Raw genomic sequence first — 24,219 nt, 5'->3', positions numbered from 1 at the left:
GTCTGGTGTGGAAACATCCAGAGCCACCGTGCACAGGCGTGTGCAGGAAATGGGCTACAGGTGCCGCATTCCCCAGGTAAAGCCACTTTTGAACCATAAACAGCGGCAGAAGCGCCTGACCTGGGCTACAGAGAAGCAGCACTGGACTGTTGCTAAGTGGTCCCAAGTACTTTTTTCTGATGAAAGCAAATTTTGCATGTCATTCGGAAATCAAGGTGCCAGAGTCTGGAGGAAGACTGGGGAGAAGGAAATGCCAAAATGCCTGAAGTCCAGTGTCAAGTACCCACAGTCAGTGATGGTGTGGGGTGCCATGTCAGCTGCTGGTGTTGGTCCACTGTGTTTCATCAAGGGCAGGGTCAATGCAGCTAGCTATCAGGAGATTTTGGAGCACTTCATGCTTCCATCGGCTGAAATGCTTTATGGAGATGAAGATTTCATTTTTCAGCACGACCTGGCACCTGCTCACAGTGCCAAAACCACTGGTAAATGGTTTACTGACCATGGTATTACTGTGCTCAATTGGCCTGCCAACTCTCCTGACCTGAACCCCATAGAGAATCTGTGGGATATTGTGAAGAGAAAGTTGAGAGACGCAAGACAAACACTCTGGATGAGCTTAAGGCCGCTATTGAAGCATCCTGGGCCTCCATAACATCTCAGCAGTGTCACAGGCTGATTGCCTCCATGCCACGCCGCATTGAAGCAGTCATTTCTGCCAAAGGATTCCCGACCAAGTATTGAGTGCATAACTGAACATTATTATTTGATGGTTTTTTTGTTTGTTATTAAAAAACACTTTTATTTGATTCGACGGGTGAAATATGCTAATTTATTGAGACAGGTTTTTGGGGTTATCAGGAGTTGTAGGCCAAAATCATCAGTATTAAAACAATAAAAGACCTGACAAATTTCAGTTGGTGGATAATGAATCTATAATATATGAAAGTTTAATTGTAATCATTACATTATGGTAAATAATGAAATTTAACACTATATGCTAATTTTTTGAGAAGGACCTGTACATACATACATACACACATTCAGCTTTATATATTAGATTTGCTTCCTACAGCGGGGAAAATAAGTTTGATACACTGCTGATTTTGCAAGTTTTCCCACCCATTCCCATCTTGAATGCTCTTACTGAGGGAAGGAGGTTGTTGGCCAAAATATTGTGATACATGTTCCCATCCATTCTCCCTTCAATAGCTTGCAGTCATCCAGTCCCATTTGAAGAAAAGTACTCCCAAAGTATGAGGTTTCCCCCACCATGCTTCACAGTTGGAACAGTGTTCTTGGGGTTGTACTCATCCTTATTCCCCCAAAGAGAGTGGAGTTGATACCAAAAAGTTAGATTTTGGTCTCATCTGACCACGAACTTCTCCAATGCCTCCTCTGGATCATCCAGATGGTCATTGGTGAACTTCAAAAGGTTCTGGACATGTGCTGGCGTGAGCAGGGGGGCCTTGTGTGCTCTGCATGAATTTAATCCATGACAGCATAGTGTGTTACTAACGGCAATGTTTTGAGACTGTGGTCCCAGCTCTGTTCAGGTCATTGACAAGATCCTCTCATGTAGTTCCAAGTTCATTCTTGACCTTTCTCAGCATCATCCTTACCACACGAGGCGAGATCTCGCACGGAGCCCCAGACAAAGGAAGATTGACAGTCATCTTGTGTTTCTTTCATTTTCTAATAATAGTGCCAACAGTTGTTCCCTTCTCACCAAACTTTCCCCTTGTTCTGTAGCCCATCCCAGCCTTGTGTAGGTCTATAATTTTGTCCTTAGACAGCTCTTTAGTCTTGGCCATGGTGGAGAGGTCGGAGTGTGATTGTGTGGACAGGTGTCTTTTACACAGGAATGGAGTTCAAACAGGAGCAATTAATACAGGTAAAGAGTGCAGAGAAAGAAAAACTAACACCTGTGAGAGCCAGAATTCTTGCTGGTTGGTAGGTGATCAAATACTTAAATTGCATTTTATTGCATGAAACATGTAAAAATCATACAATGTTAGGTTTTTTTTAGGTTCTGTCTCGCACAGTTGAAGTGTACCTACAATAGAAGTTACTGAGCCTCTCCATTCTTTGTAAATGGGAAAATTAGCAAAATCGACAGTGTACCAAATACTTATTTTCACCCGCTGTATACAGATTAAGCAACTTTCTGAATAGTTTTCATTAAATAATTGCTACCATTTTACTGGCGTAAACTTTTTGCAAGTCCTTAATTTAGTTAAATGATTTGTAAAAATGCTACAATTCCAGTAGAGCTTCTGCTTAGTTCTGATGGTGTTCCCTGCTCCTCGCTCCTTTTTCTCAGCATTAGGTTTAGTGCAGACAACCGTGTATTCTCTCACCCAAGAGATTTGCACCGATTATGCAAATCACTCTCTGATCAGAATGTGATCTGATTCTCTTGGATTTGGGAAAAAAATTCTCCATCTTCTCCATTCTGTCAGTATGTGGAAATCGGACTGCACTCAGTTGACATCCAACTGCAGTCTGATGGTATCCAGAGACTCATTGACTTGCATGGCCGAGTGATCCGAGTATTATAATGTGCACAGCCCCATAGAATAACATTGGTCTGACTAATATCTGATATTTTGTCAGATCGCACTCGGGACAGAAAATACAACCATACGCATGAGCCCTTAGAATTAGAAATTGTGCTGCAAGATCAGCTAATGTAGGCAGCAGTACTATGGATACACACAAACCTCACATCCAGCATGTATTACTGATAGAGACACTCCCACAAAAAAAAAAAAATCTGACACTTGGATCAGGTTGAAAACTGCATATCTAGGGCCCTAAAGTTAATCAAGTGATGAAGATAAGAAACTTAAGGTACCGTCACACTAAACGACTTTATAACGATATCGCTAGCGATCCGTGACGTTGCAGCGTCCTCGCTAGCGATATCGTTTAGTTTGACACGCAGCAGCGATCAGGATCCTGCTGTGATGTCGCTGGTCGCTGAATAAAGTCCAGAACTTTATTTGGTCGTTTGATCGCTGTGTATCGTTGTGTTTGACACCAAATGCAACGATACCAGCGATATTTTACACTGGTAACCAGGGTAAACATCGGGTAACTAAGCGCGGGGCCGCGCTTAGTAACCCGATGTTTACCCTGGTTACCAGCGTAAAATGTAAAAAAAACAAACAGCACATACTCACATTGCGTCCCCTGCAGTCTGCTTCCTCCTCTGACTCAGCGCCGCAAAGTGAAAGTGAAAGCAGCACAGCGGTGACGTCACCGCTCTGCTCTCACTGTACGGCGCTCAGTCAGTCAGGAAGTGGACGCAGGGGGACGTGAATGTAAGTATGTGCTGTTTGTTTTTTTTACATTTTACGCTGGTAACCAGGGTAAACATCGGGTTACTAAGCGCGGCCCTGCGCTTAGTTACCCGATGTTTACCCTGGTTACCAGGGGACCTCGGCATCGTTGATCGCTGGAGAGCGGTCTGTGTGACAGCTCTCCAGCGATCAAACAGCGACGCTGCAGCGATCGGCATCGTTGTCGTTATCGCTGCAGCGTCGCTTAATGTGACGGTACCTTAAGTTTCAGTGTATAAACTAAAAGGTGAGTGTAACAGTTACCATACATACAAATCATATACTCTACTTCTAAAGTGTTCATTACCTTTAAAATATTCCTAAAGGTTTCTTGTCCTTTATGGAGCCAGTCTCCCATGGTACGGTGAAAACAGTAAAGGAAAAATCTGATAAATTATGTCTGGAAAATCACGGCCAGTATAGATTGAAGACTCAGACAGAGATATCGACTTGCCTCTAAAGTTCTTGTCAAATTAGGAAAATGTAATTTCAAATGAAGGATGTCAGAAATACACGAGTTACTTCAATGTACAATTTTATTATTTTTGCACACCAGCAGTGTGTTGACGCAAGCAAAGTATAGATTTCCTACAATTTTACAATTAAAAGAACCCATGTTAGTAGTGACGTTTCTTGATCACAAGTCTTTTACAGTCATAAATTGTGAGAAGATATCCATTTGATTTCTTGGCTAACTATAGCCATCAAATTTAAGTTTTAGCATCTGTGCAATTTAACTGAAAAATAAGTATGCATATTTAGATAAAGGGGTTGGCCACTTTTTTTTTTTTATTGATGGCCTATCAATAATATATGATCAGCGGTGGGTACTACACCCGGTACCCCCCCGTCAATCAGCTGTTACTGGTGATGGTTGGAAGTTCTCAGATGCTGATGAACACAGCAGCTCCGTAAATTCTATAGTAGCGGGTACTATTAATTTGAATAGTTAGTGGATCAGCAGTACCTGGCAGCGGCCACTATAGAAGTGGCAGAGCTGCTGGCGGTGATAGAGGATGGGCGGTGGTGCCAGGTGTCGCACCACCACCGATCAGAACCTTAAAGACGTATAAATAGGACCAAGATCGTAACGCAATGGACGAACTGGCCGGCGGCTCTCCCGACCTGAGCAGGACAGCTGCATAGAAATACATGAAGCTGTCAGGCTTGGGTCGCGAGACAGCCGGCGAGGCCATGCTGTGTTCCTCAGTCCGATTTATACGGCCAGCTAACTGCACTCTTAGGATAGGCAATGAATCAAAAAGTAGTGGCCAACCCATTTAAGTAAAATTTTTACAAAAAGAGAACAGTGACAACATTCTTTAGTAAGGGTTTCCAGTGTCCATCTTTTATTTTGTTTATACTGTATGTTATTTACGAGCTGAAAAAAGTGGAAATTGCCAATTCAACGTTACTCGAGATAAAAATTCAGTTTTAAACCAACATTGGGACACTCAATAGAGGAGCCATACCCCTCTGCCCTTTAGTTTCAGAGCCTTACATAATACTCAAGACAGCGAAGAAAACTAGGGCCGACAAACGAAATTTTACAAAAATGGCCATTTACAGTCAGGCAGCTTTCGCTCAATCGTTGGAAGGGGGGGGTCTAGATTTACTGGATTGGCACATTCAGCTTTTAGTATGTATATTCACATTTGCCTATTTATCTCTAATATCTAACACTATGGAAAATCACTGTGGATGGGAGCAGGAAGCATTGATTTGCGTGTTTGTTTTCTTGCTTTATGAGCCATTGTTACATAATATGAATACAGACATCACGACATTAAGCCAGAATACGGCACCTTTGTACAAGTCTCGGTGGCACTCGTCCAATTACAAACTCTGTATCTCAGCTTCAACAGTAGTATGGAAACGATCTGAAAAACGTCAGTACGGTTCAAATATGTCTAATATACAAAAATCCCAGAAATTGTGGAATCCAAATATTATCCCCTGAACAAGTCCATAGGACAGGTAAGATGTGAACCTTTTCCCCCCTACTTTTCAAAGCAAGTCCTCCTCTCTGATATTCCTGACTCACTTAGGCTGAGACTATAATATCAAGAAATGTTGCATGTCAATGGTCACTGTTGCATCAATAAAATGGTCTTCAATTGACAGTCAAATTGAAAATCATTTCGTTTGCAGAAAATGTTTTACCCCTGTAAAAATGCCCTAAAGTCTGGTACACTAGGTGTCTCCCTCCTCCGTAACTTGCAGCTCCCAGTCTCAAATTGGTCTCTAGTAGCAGAGACAGCTATAGAGGGCAAGAGGTGAGGGTGATGCCTTGCTTCCACTAACTGTACGAGGAGCAGGTAGATATGGGGGATCGGCCTTTTAAGGCCCCGTCTCACATAGCGATTTACCAACGATCACGACCAGCGATACGACCTGGCTGTGATCGTTGGTAAGTCGTTGTGTGGTCGCTGGGGAGCTGTCACACAGACAGCTCTCTCCAGCGACCAACAATCAGGGGAACGACTTCGGCATCGTTGAAACTGTCTTCAACGATGCCGAAGTCCCCCTGCAGCACCCGGGTAACCAGGGTAAACATCGGGTTACTAAATGCAGGGCCGCGCTTAGTAACCCGATATTTACCCTGGTTACCAAAAAAAACAAACAGTACATACTCACCATCTGATGTCCGTCAGGTCCCTTGCCGTCTGCTTCCTGCTCTGACTGAGTGCCGCCGTACAGTGAGAGCAGAGCGCAGCGGTGACGTCACTGCTGTGCTGTGCTCTCACTGTACGGCGGCACTCAGTGAGAGCAGGAAGCAGACGGCAAGGGACCTGACGGACATCAGATGGTGAGTATGTACTGTTTGTTTTTTTTTACATTTACGCTGGTAACCAGGGTAAACATCGGGTTACTAAGCGCGGCCCTGCGCTTAGTAACCCGATGTTTACCCCGGTTACCAGTGAAGACATCGCTGGATCGGTGTCACACACACCGTGTCAGCGGGACCTCAACGATCAAAAAAAGGTCCAGGCCATTCCGACTCGACCAGCGATCTCGCAGTAGGGGCCGGGTCGCTGGTACGTGTCAAACATAGCGAGATCGCTACTGAGGTCGCTGTTGCGTCACAAAACTTGTGACTCAGTAGTGATCTCGCTATGCGAGACGGGGCCTTTATGCACCATTAATTTACAGTCCTTCTCCCTGTTCTCTGCGCAGTTAACAATCTTCACACCCCACATAGTAATTTGTTAAATTCCTGCCCTTCTCCTCTGCAAGTCAGCTGTTGTACTATCACCACCAACTCTTACATTCTGCGTATTTCCTAGTACAGCTGTAAACTTCTTTTAGCATTAGCTATCGGAAAATTTTACTGACTCTTCTAATAACATACAGTCATACATGCTGCTGTTTCTCAAATAATCTTTCCTCTCTTACTATGCTGTTACCTCCATCTTTCATCTCTGGTTCTCATTGTGCTGCTGTTCCCTCAATCTTCTCGCTCACTGTGCTCCTGGCTGTTCTCTCCATCTCTCCTCTCTCACTGTGCGGCTGGCTGTTTCTCCATCTCTCCTCTCTCACTGTGCTCCTGGCTGTTAGCTCCATCTCTCCTCTCTCACTGTGCTCCTGGCTGTTAGCTCCATCTCTCCTCTCTCACTGTGCTCCTGGCTGTTAGCTCCATCTCTCCTCTCTCACTGTGCTCCTGGCTGTTAGCTCCATCTCTCCTCTCTCACTGTGCTCCTGGCTGTTAGCTCCATCTCTCCTCTCTCACTGTGCTCCTGGCTGTTAGCTCCATCTCTCCTCTCTCACTGTGCTCCTGGCTGTTAGCTCCATCTCTCCTCTTTCACTGTGCTCCTGGCTGTTAGCTCCATCTCTCCTCTCTCACTGTGCTCCTGGCTGTTAGCTCCATCTCTCCTCTCTCACTGTGCTCCTGGCTGTTAGCTCCATCTCTCCTCTCTCACTGTGCTCCTGGCTGTTCTCTCCATCGCTCCTCGCTCACTGTGCTCCTGGCTGTTTCTCCATCTCTCCTCTCTCACTGTGCTCCTGGCTGTTGCGCCATCTCTCCTCTCTCACTGTGCTGCAGCTGTTAGCTCCATCTCTCCTCTCTCACTGTGCTGCAGCTGTTAGCTCCATCTCTCCTCTCTCACTGTGCTGCTGGCTGTTAGCTCCATCTCTCCTCTCTCACTGTGCTGCAGCTGTTAGCTCCATCTCTCCTCTCTCACTGTGCTGCTGGCTGTTAGCTCCATCTCTCCTCTCTCACTGTGCGGCTGGCCGTTCTCTCCATCTCTCCTGTCTAAACCAAATACGAGAATACAGAGCAGAAGGGTTTCTTTTCCGGGCTGGCATATAATTGGTCACTGTTGTAAGGGGCAGAAGTTACAACTTGTACAGTCCTGGCAGATTTTCAGTGGGAGTTTACCGATCCCGAGCAGAGTGGATGACTTGTAAATATGCAGCAGCTTAGGGGCTCTATGAAAATAACCCAGGTGTCTGCTCCAAAAACAGTCAGGATATAATAAAGAAGCACCAGAGCTAGAAGCCTAAATATTTATTTAATATTCTGATGAAATGACAAGTACACCTTTAAGGGTTAGACAACATGATATTGCCATGGGGTATGCAGTTTCCTGCAGCGTCCCATGCACTGGTGTGCCACCCAATGGACACTGAGTATCAGTGCAGAAACGAAACTCCTATTACTCCTTCATGCATATGTGTAAGCACTCATGAAGACGTCCACGCAAATCGTCCGATCAGTGATTTCAATACACAGAGTTGGGAGACCCACAGCCAGTGATCAGATCGATTTGCACAGACGTCTGCATGACCCCTAAGAGCGAGCGCTCATTCAGACGTCCGTGTATCACGGTCCAAGTATGGACCACAATGCAAGGACTGTCCACCGGTTTCCTGACTGGAACTTGACAGCTTCATAGGCATAAACGAGGCTGTCAGAATCCAGTGAGACCAGCGGCCCGTCCGCGGATTACGGTTCATCCTACACGGACGTCTGAATTTGGCCTTAAACTTCCTTGTTCCTAGGTCCGCTACAAGGCATTGGATCTGTTCCAGGGAGGGCCCCGCCATCCCAGGAACAGATGCCCGGCTAATCATTGAAAAATAAAAGTCCAGGAAATTTATAAAATACATTTGCTTTTAAACGTCAACATTGTAACGATCTCTGCTTGCTGACAGTGAATAGTGAAAGTATAAGTATATAACTTTTCATTCTTCAATGGCTGAAAGGTGGGATTACAAGATGGGATTAACCTTGAACGCACCAACCAAAAAACTAGAAGGAACATTATTACAGTGACTAATTGCTGAGAACATATAGTAAAGCTTCAGATATTCATACACCTGTTACAAGGCACCAATATCAGGAAACAAAAAGGCACAAAGTATTATTTGGGAGACAAACCATCTATTAGGGAGTGGGGAGAACATTCACAAGCTAAATAGGGGCATCTGCTGCATTCTAGCCGTGCCCGGCGGCATGAAGATGGCTGGGCAGCAATGATATCAAGTCTATGGATGGTGAAGACCAAGCTGGGTAATGCTACAGAGAAATAAAGACAGAGGAATGTCGCCAGTCAGTTATTTTCCATGGGCTTAATAACTTAAAGGGGTATTCCAGTAATAGCAAGTGAAGGCATATCGCTAGGACTTATGTATTACTGCTGTGATATTGCAAATCAGTGTGAACTACTGCTGTGATATTACAAGTCAGCCCATATCACTTGTTAAGGTCAGAATACTCCTTTAATGAACATCAATATTTTATGCAAAAACTCCCAAAAACTAGTGGAAACCATCAAAATAAGTATAAGTTATATTTTTATTTTACAAAAGGGGGGGGGGGGGGGGGAAAGAGGGTTACTTTAATTTGACCTCACTGGCAGGTTTCAGTCAATCTTTTGCATTAGAATTGGGGAGACAAAACCATGAGGCGATCCCAATCTGTCCATTATACGGTCATGTTCCACTTTAGCTTTAAAATACTGACTAGTATACAGTGCCTACAAGTAGTATTCAACCCCCTGCAGATTTACACATTTGGAATTAACTTGGCATTGTGACATTTGGACTGTAGATCAGCCTGGAAGTGTGAAATGCACTGCAGCAAAAAAGAATGTTATTTCTTTGTTTATTTTTTTTTTTTTTAAATTGGGAAAAGTCTTTTCAGAGGGTCATTTATTATTCAACCCCTCAACCCCCCAGAATTCTGTTTGGTTCCCCTAAAGTACTAAGAAGTAGTTCAGGCACAAAGAACAATGAGCTTCACATGTTTGGATTAATTATCTCTTTTTCCAGCCTTTTCTAACTATTTAAGACCCTCCCCAAACTTGTAAACAGCACTCAAACATGGTCAACATGGTTAAGACAAAGGAGCATTCCAAGGCCATCAGAGACAAGATCGTGGAGGGTCACAAGGCTGGCAAGGGGTACAAAACCCTTTCCAAGGAGTTGGGCCTACCTGTCTCCACTGTTGGGAGCATCATCCGGAAGTGGAAGGCTTATGGAACTACTGTTAGCCTTCCACGGCCTGGACAGCCTTTGAAAGTTTCCTCCCGTGCCGAGGCCAGGCTTGTCCGAAGAGTCAAGGCTAACCCAAGGACAACAAGGAAGGAGCTCCGGGAAGATCTCATGGCAGTGGGGACATTGGTTTCAGTCAATACCATAAGTAACGTACTCCACCGCAATGGTCTCCGTTCCAGACGAGCCCGTAAGGTACCTTTACTTTCAAAGCGTCATGTCAAGGCTCGTCTACAGTTTGCTCATGATCACTTGGAGGACTCTGAGACTGACTGGTTCAAGGTTCTCTGGTCTGATGAGACCAAGATCGAGATCTTTGGTGCCAACCACACACGTGACGTTTGGAGACTGGATGGCACTGCATACGACCCCAAGAATACCATCCCTACAGTCAAGTATGGTGGTGGCAGTATCATGCTGTGGGGCTGTTTCTCAGTCAAGGGGCCTGGCCATCTGGTCCGCATCCATGGGAAGATGGATAGCACGGCCTACCTGGAGATTTTGGCCAAGAACCTCTGCTCCTCCATCAAGGATCTTAAGATGGGTCATCATTTCATCTTCCAACAAGACAACGACCCAAAGCACACAGCCAAGAAAACCAAGGCCTGGTTCAAGAGGCAAAAAATCAAGGTGTTGCAGTGGCCTAGTCAGTCTCCTGACCTTAACCCAATTGAAAACTTGTGGAAGGAGCTCAAGATTAAAGTCCACATGAGACACCCAAAGAACCTAGATAACTTGGAGAAGATCTGCATGGAGGAGTGGGCCAAGATAACTCCAGAGACCTGTGCCGGCCTGATCAGGTCTTATAAAAGACGATTATTAGCTGTAATTGCAAACAAAGGTTATTCCACAAAATATTAAACCTAGGGGTTGAATAATAATTGACCCACACTTATGTTTAAAATTTATAAAAATTTAACTGAGCAACAAAACTTTTTGGTTTGTAAGATTTATGCATCTGTTAATAAATCCTGCTCTTGTTTGAAGTTTGAAGGCTCTAACTTATTTGCATCTTATTAAACCTGCTAAATCTGCAGGGGGTTGAATACTACTTGTAGGCACTGTATGCTAGTGTGAATGAGGCCCTATACAGATAATCAGATAATAGCTCCTCACGATCCAAGAAATTAATACTATGAGCTGAAAGCGAGATAAGGGCGTCAAATAAGATTAAGGTTAAAATATCAAAGATTAGGTGTCGTTTATTGGGTTCACTGTAAGAAATAAATAAGACTTTAATAGTGTATTAAAGAGGAAATTTCAACACTCCTGGTTCCTCTGTTTCAGTAAATGCTTGTATTCCTCGCAACTTCTTATAACTCTGATGTGACGCTCCTTGGTTATTCCTCCACGAAAAGTAAGAATACATGGACAAATGGGTGATACATGTTAGGGGGTGTGTCCTTGCGCACTCTGAAATGGACCAATCAGTGCAGGCATAGCTGCATTCTACAGGGACACGCCCTTTTCACGCAGTAAATGTTCACGTCCATTTATCAGGAGGAACAACAGAGGGACGCGGCGCAACACAGATCCAAGAAATAATGATCCACAATTGTTTTTTATGGAGAATACTAGTATTTAGGAATGGTGACAGATCAGGTTTAAAAGAACTTGTTGTTAGATTCATAACGGCCAAGCTACAGGCAGCACGAACCAGAGCCTGGCTGCACCACTGCATTCTGGTATACCCAAATGTAAGGGCAGGTTGCTCTGAAGCTTAAAGTGCATCAGGTGCTCTCCTCACCGGTGGCCATTGAATAACCACATCATTAGGCTGCTGACCGTCCAGGATTAACAAATTCCTTCCTAGCACATAAGGAAACCTACATATTCTAGGGAAAGTACAATCTGAGAATGCTGCCTGCAGCCTCCAGAGAGGGGATTAGTCTTTATACTGGAAATTTGGTATGGCACAGTAGTGTAGTAAGGGGGAACCCATCACCAGGACAGGCCTCCGTACATAATCTAGATGCTCTTAAAAACGACTCCTACTAAACTTCCTCAAGGACACGAACATAACCGGCCACATATGAAAACCAAGAAAGTCTCACTTTCCTGTAATCATGACTTTTCAGAGCAGAAGTCATGGGGGCGGAGCTTACCGCTTCCGACTCGTTGCTCGTGGAACGATTAAGTAATGCTCAACTTCCTATAGGAAGACTGTTTCCTACAAAATAGATCTTCTATCCTTTCCTTTGGAGTCCAAGACATAAAAGCACGTACTGTACCTCATATAGTAAAGGGCCCCACCACCACCACACTCCTAAGGCAGGAAAAAATAAAAATGTATACATGGACGTGATTTATATATTATATATAAAAAAATAACTTTTTTCCAATTAATTATTAGGACAGGAGCATATGACATCTACTATAATGCCAGAATGATTGTACTCAAATATTCCTGTGGCTTGTGCCCACTTCAAGCGATTAAATAGGCAGCGTACACTGTGGAGGCATCTTGGGAGATCGCGCATGTAGGTAGAGTTGTATTAGTTTGTCTTCTTAGTACATTCACACTTTGGCTTTTTGTGTTTTTTTTTTTTTTTTTTTAGAATCGCGCTGCACGCTGTCGAAGTTTGACAAATGCATAGATGGCCACAGCTGCTAGAAGTACGGGCACCACGATTACTGCCAGCGAGGTCCCTTCAGAGTCTCTATCACTTCTACTTCCCAGAGGGCCATTTAGATGATTCTGGGGAAACATAAAAAATAAATAAATAACGGATATTTTAAATGGTGCAAATACATTACATATGTAAAACATAAAAAAAAATAAGAGTAACACGGATTTCACCAAACAATGATCAAAAAGTAAAAACACCCTGGATCCTAAACATAAGCCATAAGAGCGACCACGATGTGGCAAGTGATGTCTTGTGTGTGGCTCTTGACTTCCTAACCCCATGACAAGTATCCAGGATTTAGCTGGGGTTCCTGGTCCTGCACCAGAACAACCCTAAGATAGATCAATAGGAGATGGCTTCTGCCTTACAGGGGTTTCCACTTACACTGTCATCTCCTTCACCGTAGGTGGGAGCAGATCCCAGATCATGGGGGATCCAGCTGATACTGCATGATGCAACTCAATCTATGCAGAACGTCACGTTGTTGGGTCCACATTGCAATTCTCAGCACAGGAACCAGGAATAGAAAGATTAAAGGAGGTTCTTTGTAAGGAACAATGTGGGGCCCGGAGGACAGTCCCCCCCCCAGCAGTCAGTAAGCGATGGTCTATTATGGCAATAGGTCATCACGTATAAAATCAGTCCGAGATCGGACTGCCAGTGGATCTCCCGACCCGAGTGGGACATCCTCAAAGAAATACATGACGCTGTCACGCTCGGGTCAGGAGACCCATGCTCAGTCCATGCATTGCGGATTGGTCTCAGTCCTATTTATACGGTTGTCTGAAGGCGCCTTTACGGTGATGAGAAAACCCCTTTTAATAGCCACTAATGACAGACTTTATATTCCTCCCTAGGAAGAAGCGCAACAAGAAGAAATACGGTCAAGATGGCCATAAATAAATCTGACTGTCGGAAACCATTTTAGGTTCACATCTAAGGACAAGAGAATATATTGATTTATTCATCCCAAAATCTGCACTAGGATGCTGTAGTTATGAGCTTCCAGTATGGAGGAGAGGAGACTTCTTTCTCCCTGGCACCAAGTTGTAGGTAAGAAATATTTTTTTATGCTGTAGAGCAGAGCTCGCAATCCCATGAGAGAAGCATGGCGCTGACACCACTAACTGAAGGGCAAACCGGCAGCTTCTCCAAATGGAGTTCATCTGCTATAACGACTCATTTCCATCCTCACTGGTATGATAATCCGTGCAGTGGCTTGTGTACATCTATCTGTGCAGCAGATCCTGAAGCCGAGCCTCAGCCAGGGGTTACAAGGAGCAAGAACGCAGAGGCTGCAGACTGGAACAGGCGTCCTGCTCGGCTGCTAGAGGAATTCACCAGGCAAGACGAGGGGAGAGAACGAAACCTGACAGCTAGCATTTGTCTACAGAGAACAATGGCCTACACCAGGAGGTAGAACACATCTGCTGCCATCCATCATTAATGGATAAACCCAGATCAATTCTGTTTCTATGGCTACAAACAAGTCACAATATATCCATCATAAAGCATTTACATGTATAATTAGTTATTCTGGTTTCTCCCCATCCACCCTCCAAATTAAGTAAAAGACAATGCAGCCCCCACAGAGGTGGTCACCAAGCCCTTCCTCCTGACTCCTAAACGGCAGATACGCAATATTGGGACAAATGGCTGCCTCTGTATGGTGACATTTATGCCAGTGGGCACCCTTTGTTTTTTTTAATCATTACTATGAAAGGAGCAAAGAACCAGCCACATATGATTTCTCCTTGTATTAAAGGGGGTCCTCAGACTCCGCTGGCCCCTACATCGGCATGCAGTAAAAGCCACAACGTGGCAGACGTACAAGGGGTTTTCAGAAAACAAGTTCAACAGTTTTACTCAAGACCAAGGAATGAAGATCAATATTTTACCTAGCACCTTGGTGCTCTATTTGTCCTTTTTTGGACCCCCCCACTCCTAGACCAGGGGTACTAAACTCGTGGACTACAGGTTAAATCCAGACCGGTGATTCCTGCAGTCTCGGCCAAATGGGCTGAAAGAAGAATAAACTGGGCTTATGAAAAGAACGGTTGTGAGCCGAAGAGTTGAAAGGTGACAATGGCACTTAACATAGAGGAAGTGCAAGCCAGCAATGGGACCTGTGGTCAACTAGTCCCTCAGACCGAGTGTCAACTTTACGTAACTTGTCTGCTGGAAAAACTAAAGCTTACATATATGGTAAAGTTTTGGCGTAGTACTAAGGGCAGCTTCTTTTTTTTTTTTTTATATAAAGTTTATACATAGTTGGGAAAGGTCAAACTAAACCAGAACTACAGAAAGTGCAATCTCATGCGAAGGGGAGACACTGGCACACTGCTTGCCCATGCATCCTCTTCAGAGCCCTCAATGGTGAGTGGGGCCATCTTTTTGGCAATCAGGCCCAATGCTTTTTGTGAACATATAGGGAGTGAACAGAAGCAAAAGCTTAGGCAAAAAAGGGTGACCCGAGATCCTAACCAGTGACTATGCTGCTCAGATGTGACAGTGGGGACCCCAAGCTCTTGACTTTGCTGGCACATGAAGTGCCTTTTCTCCAGCCAAAAACACAATGGACAATTTATGTCCAAAGTTGCACAACACAGAAATAGTTCAGGAAGGAATAATCTACATATAACACATGCGTAGCTGAAGACTGACGTAAAGCAATTAATGGCAGAGACCTGATGTTGGACTTTTAGCACCACGGGGTCAGTAGAGTTCCTGAAGAGGTCCACAGCCATCTTGTGCAAGAGGTTTTCTAGTTTAGTACCGTTTATCTGAGCAGAAAGGAAAATTAATTATACAAATATATTGTTTAATACAAATTGTCCATGCCAAAGACATTTGACAGCCCCTATGCAAAAATTATCTTTAGGAGAGTACCAAGGGGCACATGCCACTCTAGAATTAAAGGGAACCTGTCAGCAGGATTGTGCACAGTAACCTACACACAGTGTCAGGTTGGTGCCGTTATACAGATTACAATGATACCTTGGTTGATTAAATCTGTCGTTTTTTGTTTTTTTTAATTCGTTTATTAACAACAAGATATTTGCATCCAAGAATGTCGAACATAAAATGGAATACATATAAACTGCATATTTTAGGCTCGAAACAATACAGTTGTCATCTATAACCAACATCATATTATGATTATTAAAGTTGCTGGATCAATAGTAACACATGAAATTATGTAAATAGAAAAACATACAAAAACCAAAACACTTGAAGTAGAACTGTATCTACGCTAACTACTAGTTCGCCGCCGTACCTCACGTCTGACCTCCACGCGACACCCCCACTCCACAACCAGTCTATAGAGTAAGATGGGAAGAATTCCACCTATCCCAAATTATTTGAAATTTGCCTGGACACCCCCTATTCTGATACAACGTGCGTTCATACGGAATGATCGAATTGACCAGTTCAATCCAAGTTCCCTTAGTTGGGCTTGTACTCCCCATCCACCGCAAAGCCAGTACCTTCCGTGCCATAAAGAGCGTCTCACGTAAGAAAATATCAATGTAGTGATCCCAAGTCTCCTCCTCCCATACTCCAAATATACAAACTAACGGGTCAAGGGGAACTGGAATTGATAACAGTGATGCAAGTAATGTCACCTCCCTCCAGTACTGAAGAATAACGGGACAACTCCATATCATGTGAATGAAGTCTGCATCTAAGGAGTGACAGCACCTACACTCTGATGTTTGAAATCGACCCATTTTAAAAAGTCGTGTCGGAGTTAAATACGATTGGTGTATGATGTATAATTGAGTCATCCTGTTGTTAACTGATGGGGATACTTTAATTGGGGATTCAAGAATGTCTTCCCATTCCTCCCCCTGTATATTAGAAAGAAGTCCCTCCCACTTCCCTTTAACAGAGTTAAAGGGAACCTGTCACCTCGTTTTTTCGGTATGAGATAAAAATACTGTTAAATAGGGCCTGAGCTGTGCATTACAATAGTGTATTTTGTGGACCCCCGTTCCCCACCTATGCTGCCAAAATACGTTACCAAAGTAGTCGCTTTCGCCTGTCAATCAGGCTGGTCAGGTCGGATGGGCGTGGTGTCTTCCCCCAGATCTTGCGTAGTTTTCCGTTGGTGGCGTAGTGGTGTGCGCATGTCCAAGGTCCCGAATCCTGCACAGGGGTGTGAAAATAGCAGCGATGTCCGTTATTCCATTGGTGGTCGGTGGGCGCGGCCATCTTGCTTTGGCCGCGCGTGCGCAGAAGCGGCGCTCTGCTGGCCGCGGCTTCAGGAAAATGGCCGCCGCGATAGCCATCTGCGCACGCGCAGATGCCCGCGGCCATTTTCCTGAAGCCGCGGCCAGCAGAGCGCCGCTTCTGCGCACGCGCGGCCAAAGCAAGATGGCCGCGCCCACCGACCACCAATGGATTAACGGACATCGCTGCTATTTTCACTCCCCTGTGCAGGATTCGGGACCTTGGACATGCGCACACCACTACGCCACCAACGGAAAACTACGCAAGATCTGGGGGAAGACACCACGCCCATCCGACCTGACCAGCCTGATTGACAGGCGAAAGCGACTACTTTGGTAACGTATTTTGGCAGCATAGGTGGGGAACGGGGGTCCACAAAATACACTATTGTAATGCACAGCTCAGGCCCTATTTAACAGTATTTTTATCTCATACCGAAAAAACGGGGTGACAGGTTCCCTTTAACAGTAGATGCATCTCCCGAGGATAGCATATACGTATATAGGGAGGAGATAAGACCTTGGGGACCCTGCGATTTAAGAATTCCTATCAAGGGTAGAGAGGATATAGTGCGACCCGCACCTGCCTGTCTCATACATGATTGTACGGCTGACCTTAACTGTAAATATCGAAAAAACTGGGATCTCTGTATATCATGCTTGATTTGCAGTTGCTCAAAAGACATGAAGACCCCCCCATCATACAGATCGCCTATTGAGGAGACGCCATGGCCGATCCAGAAGTCAGTGGATGGGTGATTAAATAAAGTTGAGAAGGGGGGCGTGGCATGACAGCGGTGGAGTGAGGAAGCAGGCAGAGGAGCTCCCTCCATAAAACCGACTAAATACCATATCAGAGCACGATTCCGGATCCCAACAGCACTACCATGGGTCCCAAAAAGAAGAAGCGATACTCGGGGGCCCCCTCGGTGGCAGAGGAGCCCGCAGCTCAACAGATAACAAAATTCCTGGTCGGTCCAGACAGAGGAGAAGGCCTAAGAAACATGGCGACAGTGGATGAGAAGGAGACAGCAGACGCTGTAACAGATGCTGACACAGCAGAAGCAGGGGCGGGAAGCAGCTCCGACGGGTCAGTGACACAGGAGGTGAGACACAGTGGAGATGCTGCTTCTGGCACTGGGAAATGTGAGGGAGGACATAAATCATTACCAGCAGTGCTTCAAGATGGAGCTGGGGAGGGGAGGGGGCCACAGGAGGGAGGCGAGGGAGGAGAGCAGGGGTCAGCGCTGGCAATGACAGGAGAGACACAGGACGATGGGGAAGTGCATAGGACAGAAGAAGAAGATTGTGAAATGGATTACAATGAAGGTCCATCTCAGAGCCCTGCGTCCCCCTACCCCAGAAGCAGCTCTGAATCCTCCAGGCACATTATAGCCCCTGATGTTGTGGTTGTAGGGGGAGGCCAACCAGTTCAGGAGGGTTGCCTCACACAAACTCAGGCCCCACAGATAATGCCCTCTCTCTGCTATCCTGCATATAACTCACAGGGCTTTGGATATAACACACAATTGATCCCAGGACTCGATATGGGTTTGTTGAATGCTAGACTACGTGATATGCCCACCAGACAGGACATGGAACAATATGTGATCCGCCTAGAGACATCGTATAAGGCAGAATTATCAACCCTGAGGGATGAGATACAGCAGTGCAATGAAAGGGTTAATGTACATGACCAAGCTATCGCGGCTCTGACGGCCAGATTAGATGCTCAGGATGAGACGCTTGCAGAACAATCCTATCATACTCAAATGCTGGCAGATATGCTTGATGATGCCGAAAATAGGGGAAGGCGGAACAATATTAGGGTTCGAGGATTACCAGAAACAGTGGCACCCAAAGACATAAGAGGCGCACTGCAGCAAGTATTTAACTCTGTTCTGCAGCGTCCACAGGAGTCACCCCTTGAACTAGACCGGGCTCATAGGGCGTTGGGTCCAAGACCTCAAAACCAGGCTCCTCCACGTGATGTGATATGCCGGGTGCATAGATACCAAATAAAGGATGAAGTGATGTCCAAGGCAAGAATAGAGAACACCATAAAATACAAAGATACCAGAATCCAGCTATTGCCTGATCTATCTCGGTGGACTCTGCAGAGGAGGAAAGCTCTCCGCCCGTTACTAGACGTTTTACGCCAGCATGATATATCATACACTTGGGGGTTTCCGTTCCGCCTACGTGTCCAAAAAGAAGGCAGGGTTCACCTGCTGAGTCATCCGAACGGCATCCCTGCTTTTTCGGCGGCGCTTAACATCCCAAGGGTGGAAATCACAGAATGGCCTTCTCTGCCATTACAGTACAGAGGAGCAGACCCTCCCAGGCAATTTTTCCCTCAAAGGCAGAGGAGAGCAGGCAGAAGAATGGATAGAGAAGGGCGTGATCCCAGAGGTAACGAAGAAGGGAGAGAACCATGAAGTTAGGATCATGACAGAATGGGTTCCATGACTGCCTGTTTGGGAGGGGGAAAGGGTTTGCGGGATATATATGGTTTCATTTTCATGAGGATCAGGAGCACAGATGGATGTCCACACTCCAGTTCACTAACATTTGATTGGTGCCATGGAGTGGAATATCTTGCATAGCAACGACCGTTATTGATTCCGCAAGGACTTCAAGATAGACAGCGCATGGAAAAAGAAGGCAGACGCTTTCCACAGGAATTTAATGGGAATCAAGAGAACGATGCCCCCTTCCCTTTTTCCCCTTCCCTCCCTTTTCCCCTTCCTCCTCTTTCCCCCTTTTCCCTTCTCCCCCCCTCTCTTGGGTTTTTTTTTTTTTTTTCCCTCCCCCACTAGGGGTGCTACATATTGTGCCATTGTTCTGCCCCACTGTGGTAGTCCAAGCGGATGATAAGTTCACGACTGTCGTGGAAGATGGTTGGTTTTTGGTTTATATTATAGTATGTAGATAGTATTTTATAACAACTCATTGAATCGTCGTTGATATCCTGCACCCCTGCATTATTTTTAAGTCTGGCGTAGCTTTCATTTGGGGCATGAGGGAGAATTGGGAGATGTGAATGGCATTAGAACAAAGACTGTAAACCATACTCTGGCCCTACCTCGCTATATGACAGGTTCCGGTTAAGTCAATTTAAAGTTAACATTTATTCCCCTCAGTTGAGGAGAGGTTACTGATGGTTGTGTCGGAGGAGGGAGTCTCACTCCATATCGCACATAGCTTACGACCCTACGGAGAAGCCATAACCCGTTGAACGGCATTGGCGGTTAACACATTTCTCCACCACATATTTTAGGGTATAAGAAGGCATCTTACGTAGAGCACACCACTTCAGGCTTCAAAGACGTACTACGTTTCGATAGATATTGACCCTGATTTCGCAATAAACTGAATACGTGTCTAATTATCTACCTTTTCTATTCACTATCTCTATTTCTTTGATAAATTAGATCTACTTTAGCCTCCGCGGCCCTCTCAGTAGGGAGAGAGAAGGCACGACTCAGACAACAATGCACCCAAAGATCACTATGGGATCCCTGAATACCAGGGGATTTAACACGCCCCAGAAAAGGTCACAAATCCTATATGGAATGCATAAGCTTAAGGTACAAATACTTATACTTCAGGAGACTCATTTTAAAAAAAACAATATCCCTACTATCAAGGACCGATACTTCACGACTTGGTTCCATAGCGCTTGTCCCGAAAGTCGTTCGAGGGGGGTGTCTATTGCGATCCACAAGTCCCTCCAGCACACAGTTGAGGACACATATGCGGATCCAGAAGGCAGGTACCTACTATTAAAAGTTAGGATTCATACAACCCTCTACACTATTGCGGGGTGGTATGCCCCAAACAAAAATCAGGCCAGGGCTGGCCGGGGTTTCCTAAGGAGAGTAGCGGAATTTGCTGAGGGGGTTATGGTGATAGGGGGGGGACTTCAACCTCACCCTTGACCCACGAATGGATACCTCAACACGAAATGTGAGAGGAATCACTAGGCAATTGTCCCTTTTGAAACAATCTATCCATGGGATGCAGCTGGTGGACATTTGGAGAGCACATAATCCTGGAGGTAGAGATTATACGTACTATTCCAGTTCTCATGATTCCTATAGCCGAATTGACTTTTTTCTTGTCAGCCATCATGCCCTATCCTGGCGCCCCCGACCGTCCATTGGTAGCTTCTTATGGTCGGATCATGCCCCGGTGTTCTTAGACATTTCCCCACCAGATGTAGTGGACCGTCCCTGGACTTGGAGATTGAATGACAATTTGTTGAAAGACTTGAATTGCACGACAGACATAAAAAAAGACAATAGAACAGTTTTGGTCAGATCACGCAAACGATGACACCTCGACCCCGGTGAAATGGGAGACCCTAAAATGCGTGCTTCGTGGAATCCTGGTAAAACACGGATCCCGTCTTAAAAAACAGAGATTGGAAAAAACAAAAGAATTAATGGATACTATATATGTATCGGAGCAAAAACATAAAAATACTATGTCACCGGTAATACTAGGGGAATTAATTAAACATAGGGAGACCCTTATAAATTTATTAAATGAGCAATCGCTGAAATTCAGAAATAATTTTAAAAGTCTCCTTTATCATAAGGCCAATAAATGCGACCGCCCCCTAGCTCGATTATTACATCCTAGGACTCAGACGACTTACATTCCAAAAATTCAGAAACGTACGGGAACGGAGACTCACGACCCAGGGGAGATTCTAGAAACAATACGAGAATACTATCAGAAGCTATATAACTTGGAGGGTATGCACTCGGCTAATCACGCCGGGGACATACAGGCTAAAATAGATAAATATGTAGCAGACACGCCACTTCCTAGACTTTCCACAGAGATAACAGATGAGCTAGAGGCAGACATATCGACACAAGAGGTGGATGAGGCCATAAAAAATACTCCAAACGGGAAGAGCCCTGGCCCTGATGGGTTTTCCCCCCACTTTTATAAACTCTTCAGAGAACAGTTAACACCACACATGACAAGGACTTATAACTCCATTTCTGAGTCCTCAGGGTTTACGCATCAATCTCTGGCGGCCTATATCACAGTATTGCCAAAATCGGGAAAAGATCCAACAGTGGTCTCTAACTATAGACCAATTTCTCTGATCAATATAGACATGAAATTATTCGCGAAGATCCTGGCCAACAGACTTGCACCCCTATTACCATATATCATACATTCAGACCAAGTGGGTTTCGTTCAGGGAAGAGAGGCACGTGATGGAGTGTTGAAGACTATATCTTTGATCGCTCATGCCAGGACCTACCGGAAGCACCTGGGACTGATATCGGTCGACGCCGAAAAGGCGTTTGACCGAGTGAGGTGGAGCTTCCTTCAATCAGCTCTCCGACAGATAGGGCTGGGGGACAGATTCTTATACAAAATTGCGGCCCTATACACGAACCAGTCAGCTACAATTAAAATTAATGGATGGCTCTCGGACCCCTTTAGGATTCATAATGGAACAAGACAGGGGTGTCCTCTTTCGCCCTTGTTGTACACGGTGGCAATGGAACATTTAGCGGTAGCAGTAAGAAATAACCCTAGTGTATGGGGTATCAAGATAGGCCAGAAGCATTATAAAACTTCATTGTATGCAGATGACCTTCTTCTATACATCTCCCAACCTCATATCACTATACCTGCATTAATGTCTGAATTCAAAAAGTACAGAGAGGTCAGTAATTTTAAGATAAACTACACCAAAACTGAGGCACTTAATATTACTTTGCCATCGGAAGATGTGGATAGGGCAAAGGAGAATTTCCCATTCAAATGGCAGGCTGGCGCCATTAAATACTTGGGCATACAGGTCCCCTCAGATCTAAATAAACTATACACACTAAACTACGAAACCCTACTGAATAAAACTATAAGGGATCTAAAAAAGTATAATCAAAAAATGATTTTGTGGTTTGGCCGCATAAACACATTCAAGATGGATGTGCTTCCCCGGTTCCTTTATGTGTTCCAGACGGTACCGATCACACCACCTCGAAGTTTTTTTAAGACTATTAAATCAGCTCTAATACATTTTATATGGCGTCAGAACAGATCTAGGCTGAGTTACAGAACATTGACGAGACCTAAATCACAAGGGGGGGGGCGGGACTTCCAGACTTAAAGACATACCACCAGGCCTCACAATTGATCCATCTTTTTGATTGGCATTATAGACGGGAGACCAAACAATGGGTTGGACTGGAACAGGAGGGGTACCTAGTTCCATTGCGGAATATACCGTGGATAGTGACCAGAAATAAAGAGAAAATAGGGGAGGGTTGTCGGGATATGATGGCTGGCGAGATCCTTAAGAGTTGGGACATGCTAAAATATAAGAAAAAATTAATGAGCACAACTGTCCCATTGTCTCCTATATTCGCTAATCCTGATTTTCCACCAGGCCTTCACTGCGAGAGGTTTTTGGGATGGAGGGTGGAATCCAATCAAAGAATATATCAAATAATATCGCAGAAGGGTCTTTCCTCTCTCAACGAGCTACAAGACGAATGTCCTACTCGTACACTATCTTGGTTAGAGTATGAACAATTAAAATCATTTGTCAGACGAATTTCTGGTGGAGAAGTACCACCACCTTCTCTGACACAGTTTGAGAGGATATTCGCCCAGCAGACACCCCCATCGCATCAGATTTCTCTTGTGTACAAATTACTAAACGAGGAGACTTCAACAGTTATCCCGGGATATATTAGAGCATGGGAGGCGGAAACGGGATGCACATTCACTGAGAGGGAAATCACATCGGCATACCGCTGCGCTCATGGGATGTCTCCGGCCAGCCATGCCCAAGAGAAGAATTTCAAAATTCTTACTAGATGGTACCAATATCCTGTGAGGTTGCACGCCATATTCCCCTCGGTGGCGGATGGGTGCTGGCGCTGTGGGAACGCAAGGGGAACTTTGTTCCATATTTGGTGGCAGTGTCCAGGGATAAAGAGTTTCTGGGGAGAAGTATTCTCTACTTACAATAAAATATCAGGAGAGGATATAAATCTTACTCCGCACATGGCCATCTTGTCCATGCTACCGGGACCAATAGCCAAACAAAAAAGTAGTCTCCTGAGGTTTTGCTTGACGGCAGCCCGCATGGTTATACCTAGACATTGGCGTACAACGAAAATTCCGTCCATGATTGAATGGTTAACAGAATTCTCACATATCCACCATATGGAGGAATTGTTTGCACAGGCTTTGGGTGATAACTCTAGGTACTTGCGGACATGGCAACCCTGGATTTTATTTAGGGACTCTGGGAGTTTCGGGGCTCTCATGGAGAAATGGGAGGTACTTTCCCGGCAGTGAGGTTTCTCCTCGGCTTTCCTGGGCTGGTTTCAGAGGGCTGCGGAGGCATGATCCTTCCTTTCCCCTTCTCATTTTTCCTTTCTTATTCCTCTTTTCTTCTTATCTTTCCTTTAAGTCTGACGTTATACCATAAGCAAGCTGCAGTCAGGGATAAATGATATATTGGGCGGATTCTAT

At 45.0% G+C, this 24,219-nt stretch overlaps 1 protein-coding gene across 1 annotated transcript in view; it reads right to left on the bottom strand.

The window, feature by feature from the left end:
- Positions 1–7,833: 7,833 nt before the first annotated feature.
- The window catches only part of SYNJ2BP (synaptojanin 2 binding protein), a 33,100-nt gene continuing 16,714 nt past the window's right edge, over positions 7,834–24,219 (bottom strand). Inside the window, exons 3-4 of the mRNA XM_077262280.1 lie at positions 15,154–15,249; positions 7,834–12,534 (exon numbers count right to left, since the gene is read on the bottom strand). Of these exons, the coding sequence (XP_077118395.1) occupies positions 12,391–12,534; positions 15,154–15,249 (240 nt within the window). The 3' untranslated portion in view covers positions 7,834–12,390. The remainder of the gene's footprint in view (positions 12,535–15,153; positions 15,250–24,219) is intronic.

This window comes from Ranitomeya variabilis, chromosome 1, assembly GCF_051348905.1.
Source record: "Ranitomeya variabilis isolate aRanVar5 chromosome 1, aRanVar5.hap1, whole genome shotgun sequence".
NCBI classification, from domain to species: Eukaryota; Metazoa; Chordata; class Amphibia; order Anura; family Dendrobatidae; genus Ranitomeya; species Ranitomeya variabilis.
Note: the sequence above shows the minus strand (reverse complement) of the source record. Positions and strands in the feature narration are given on the sequence as shown.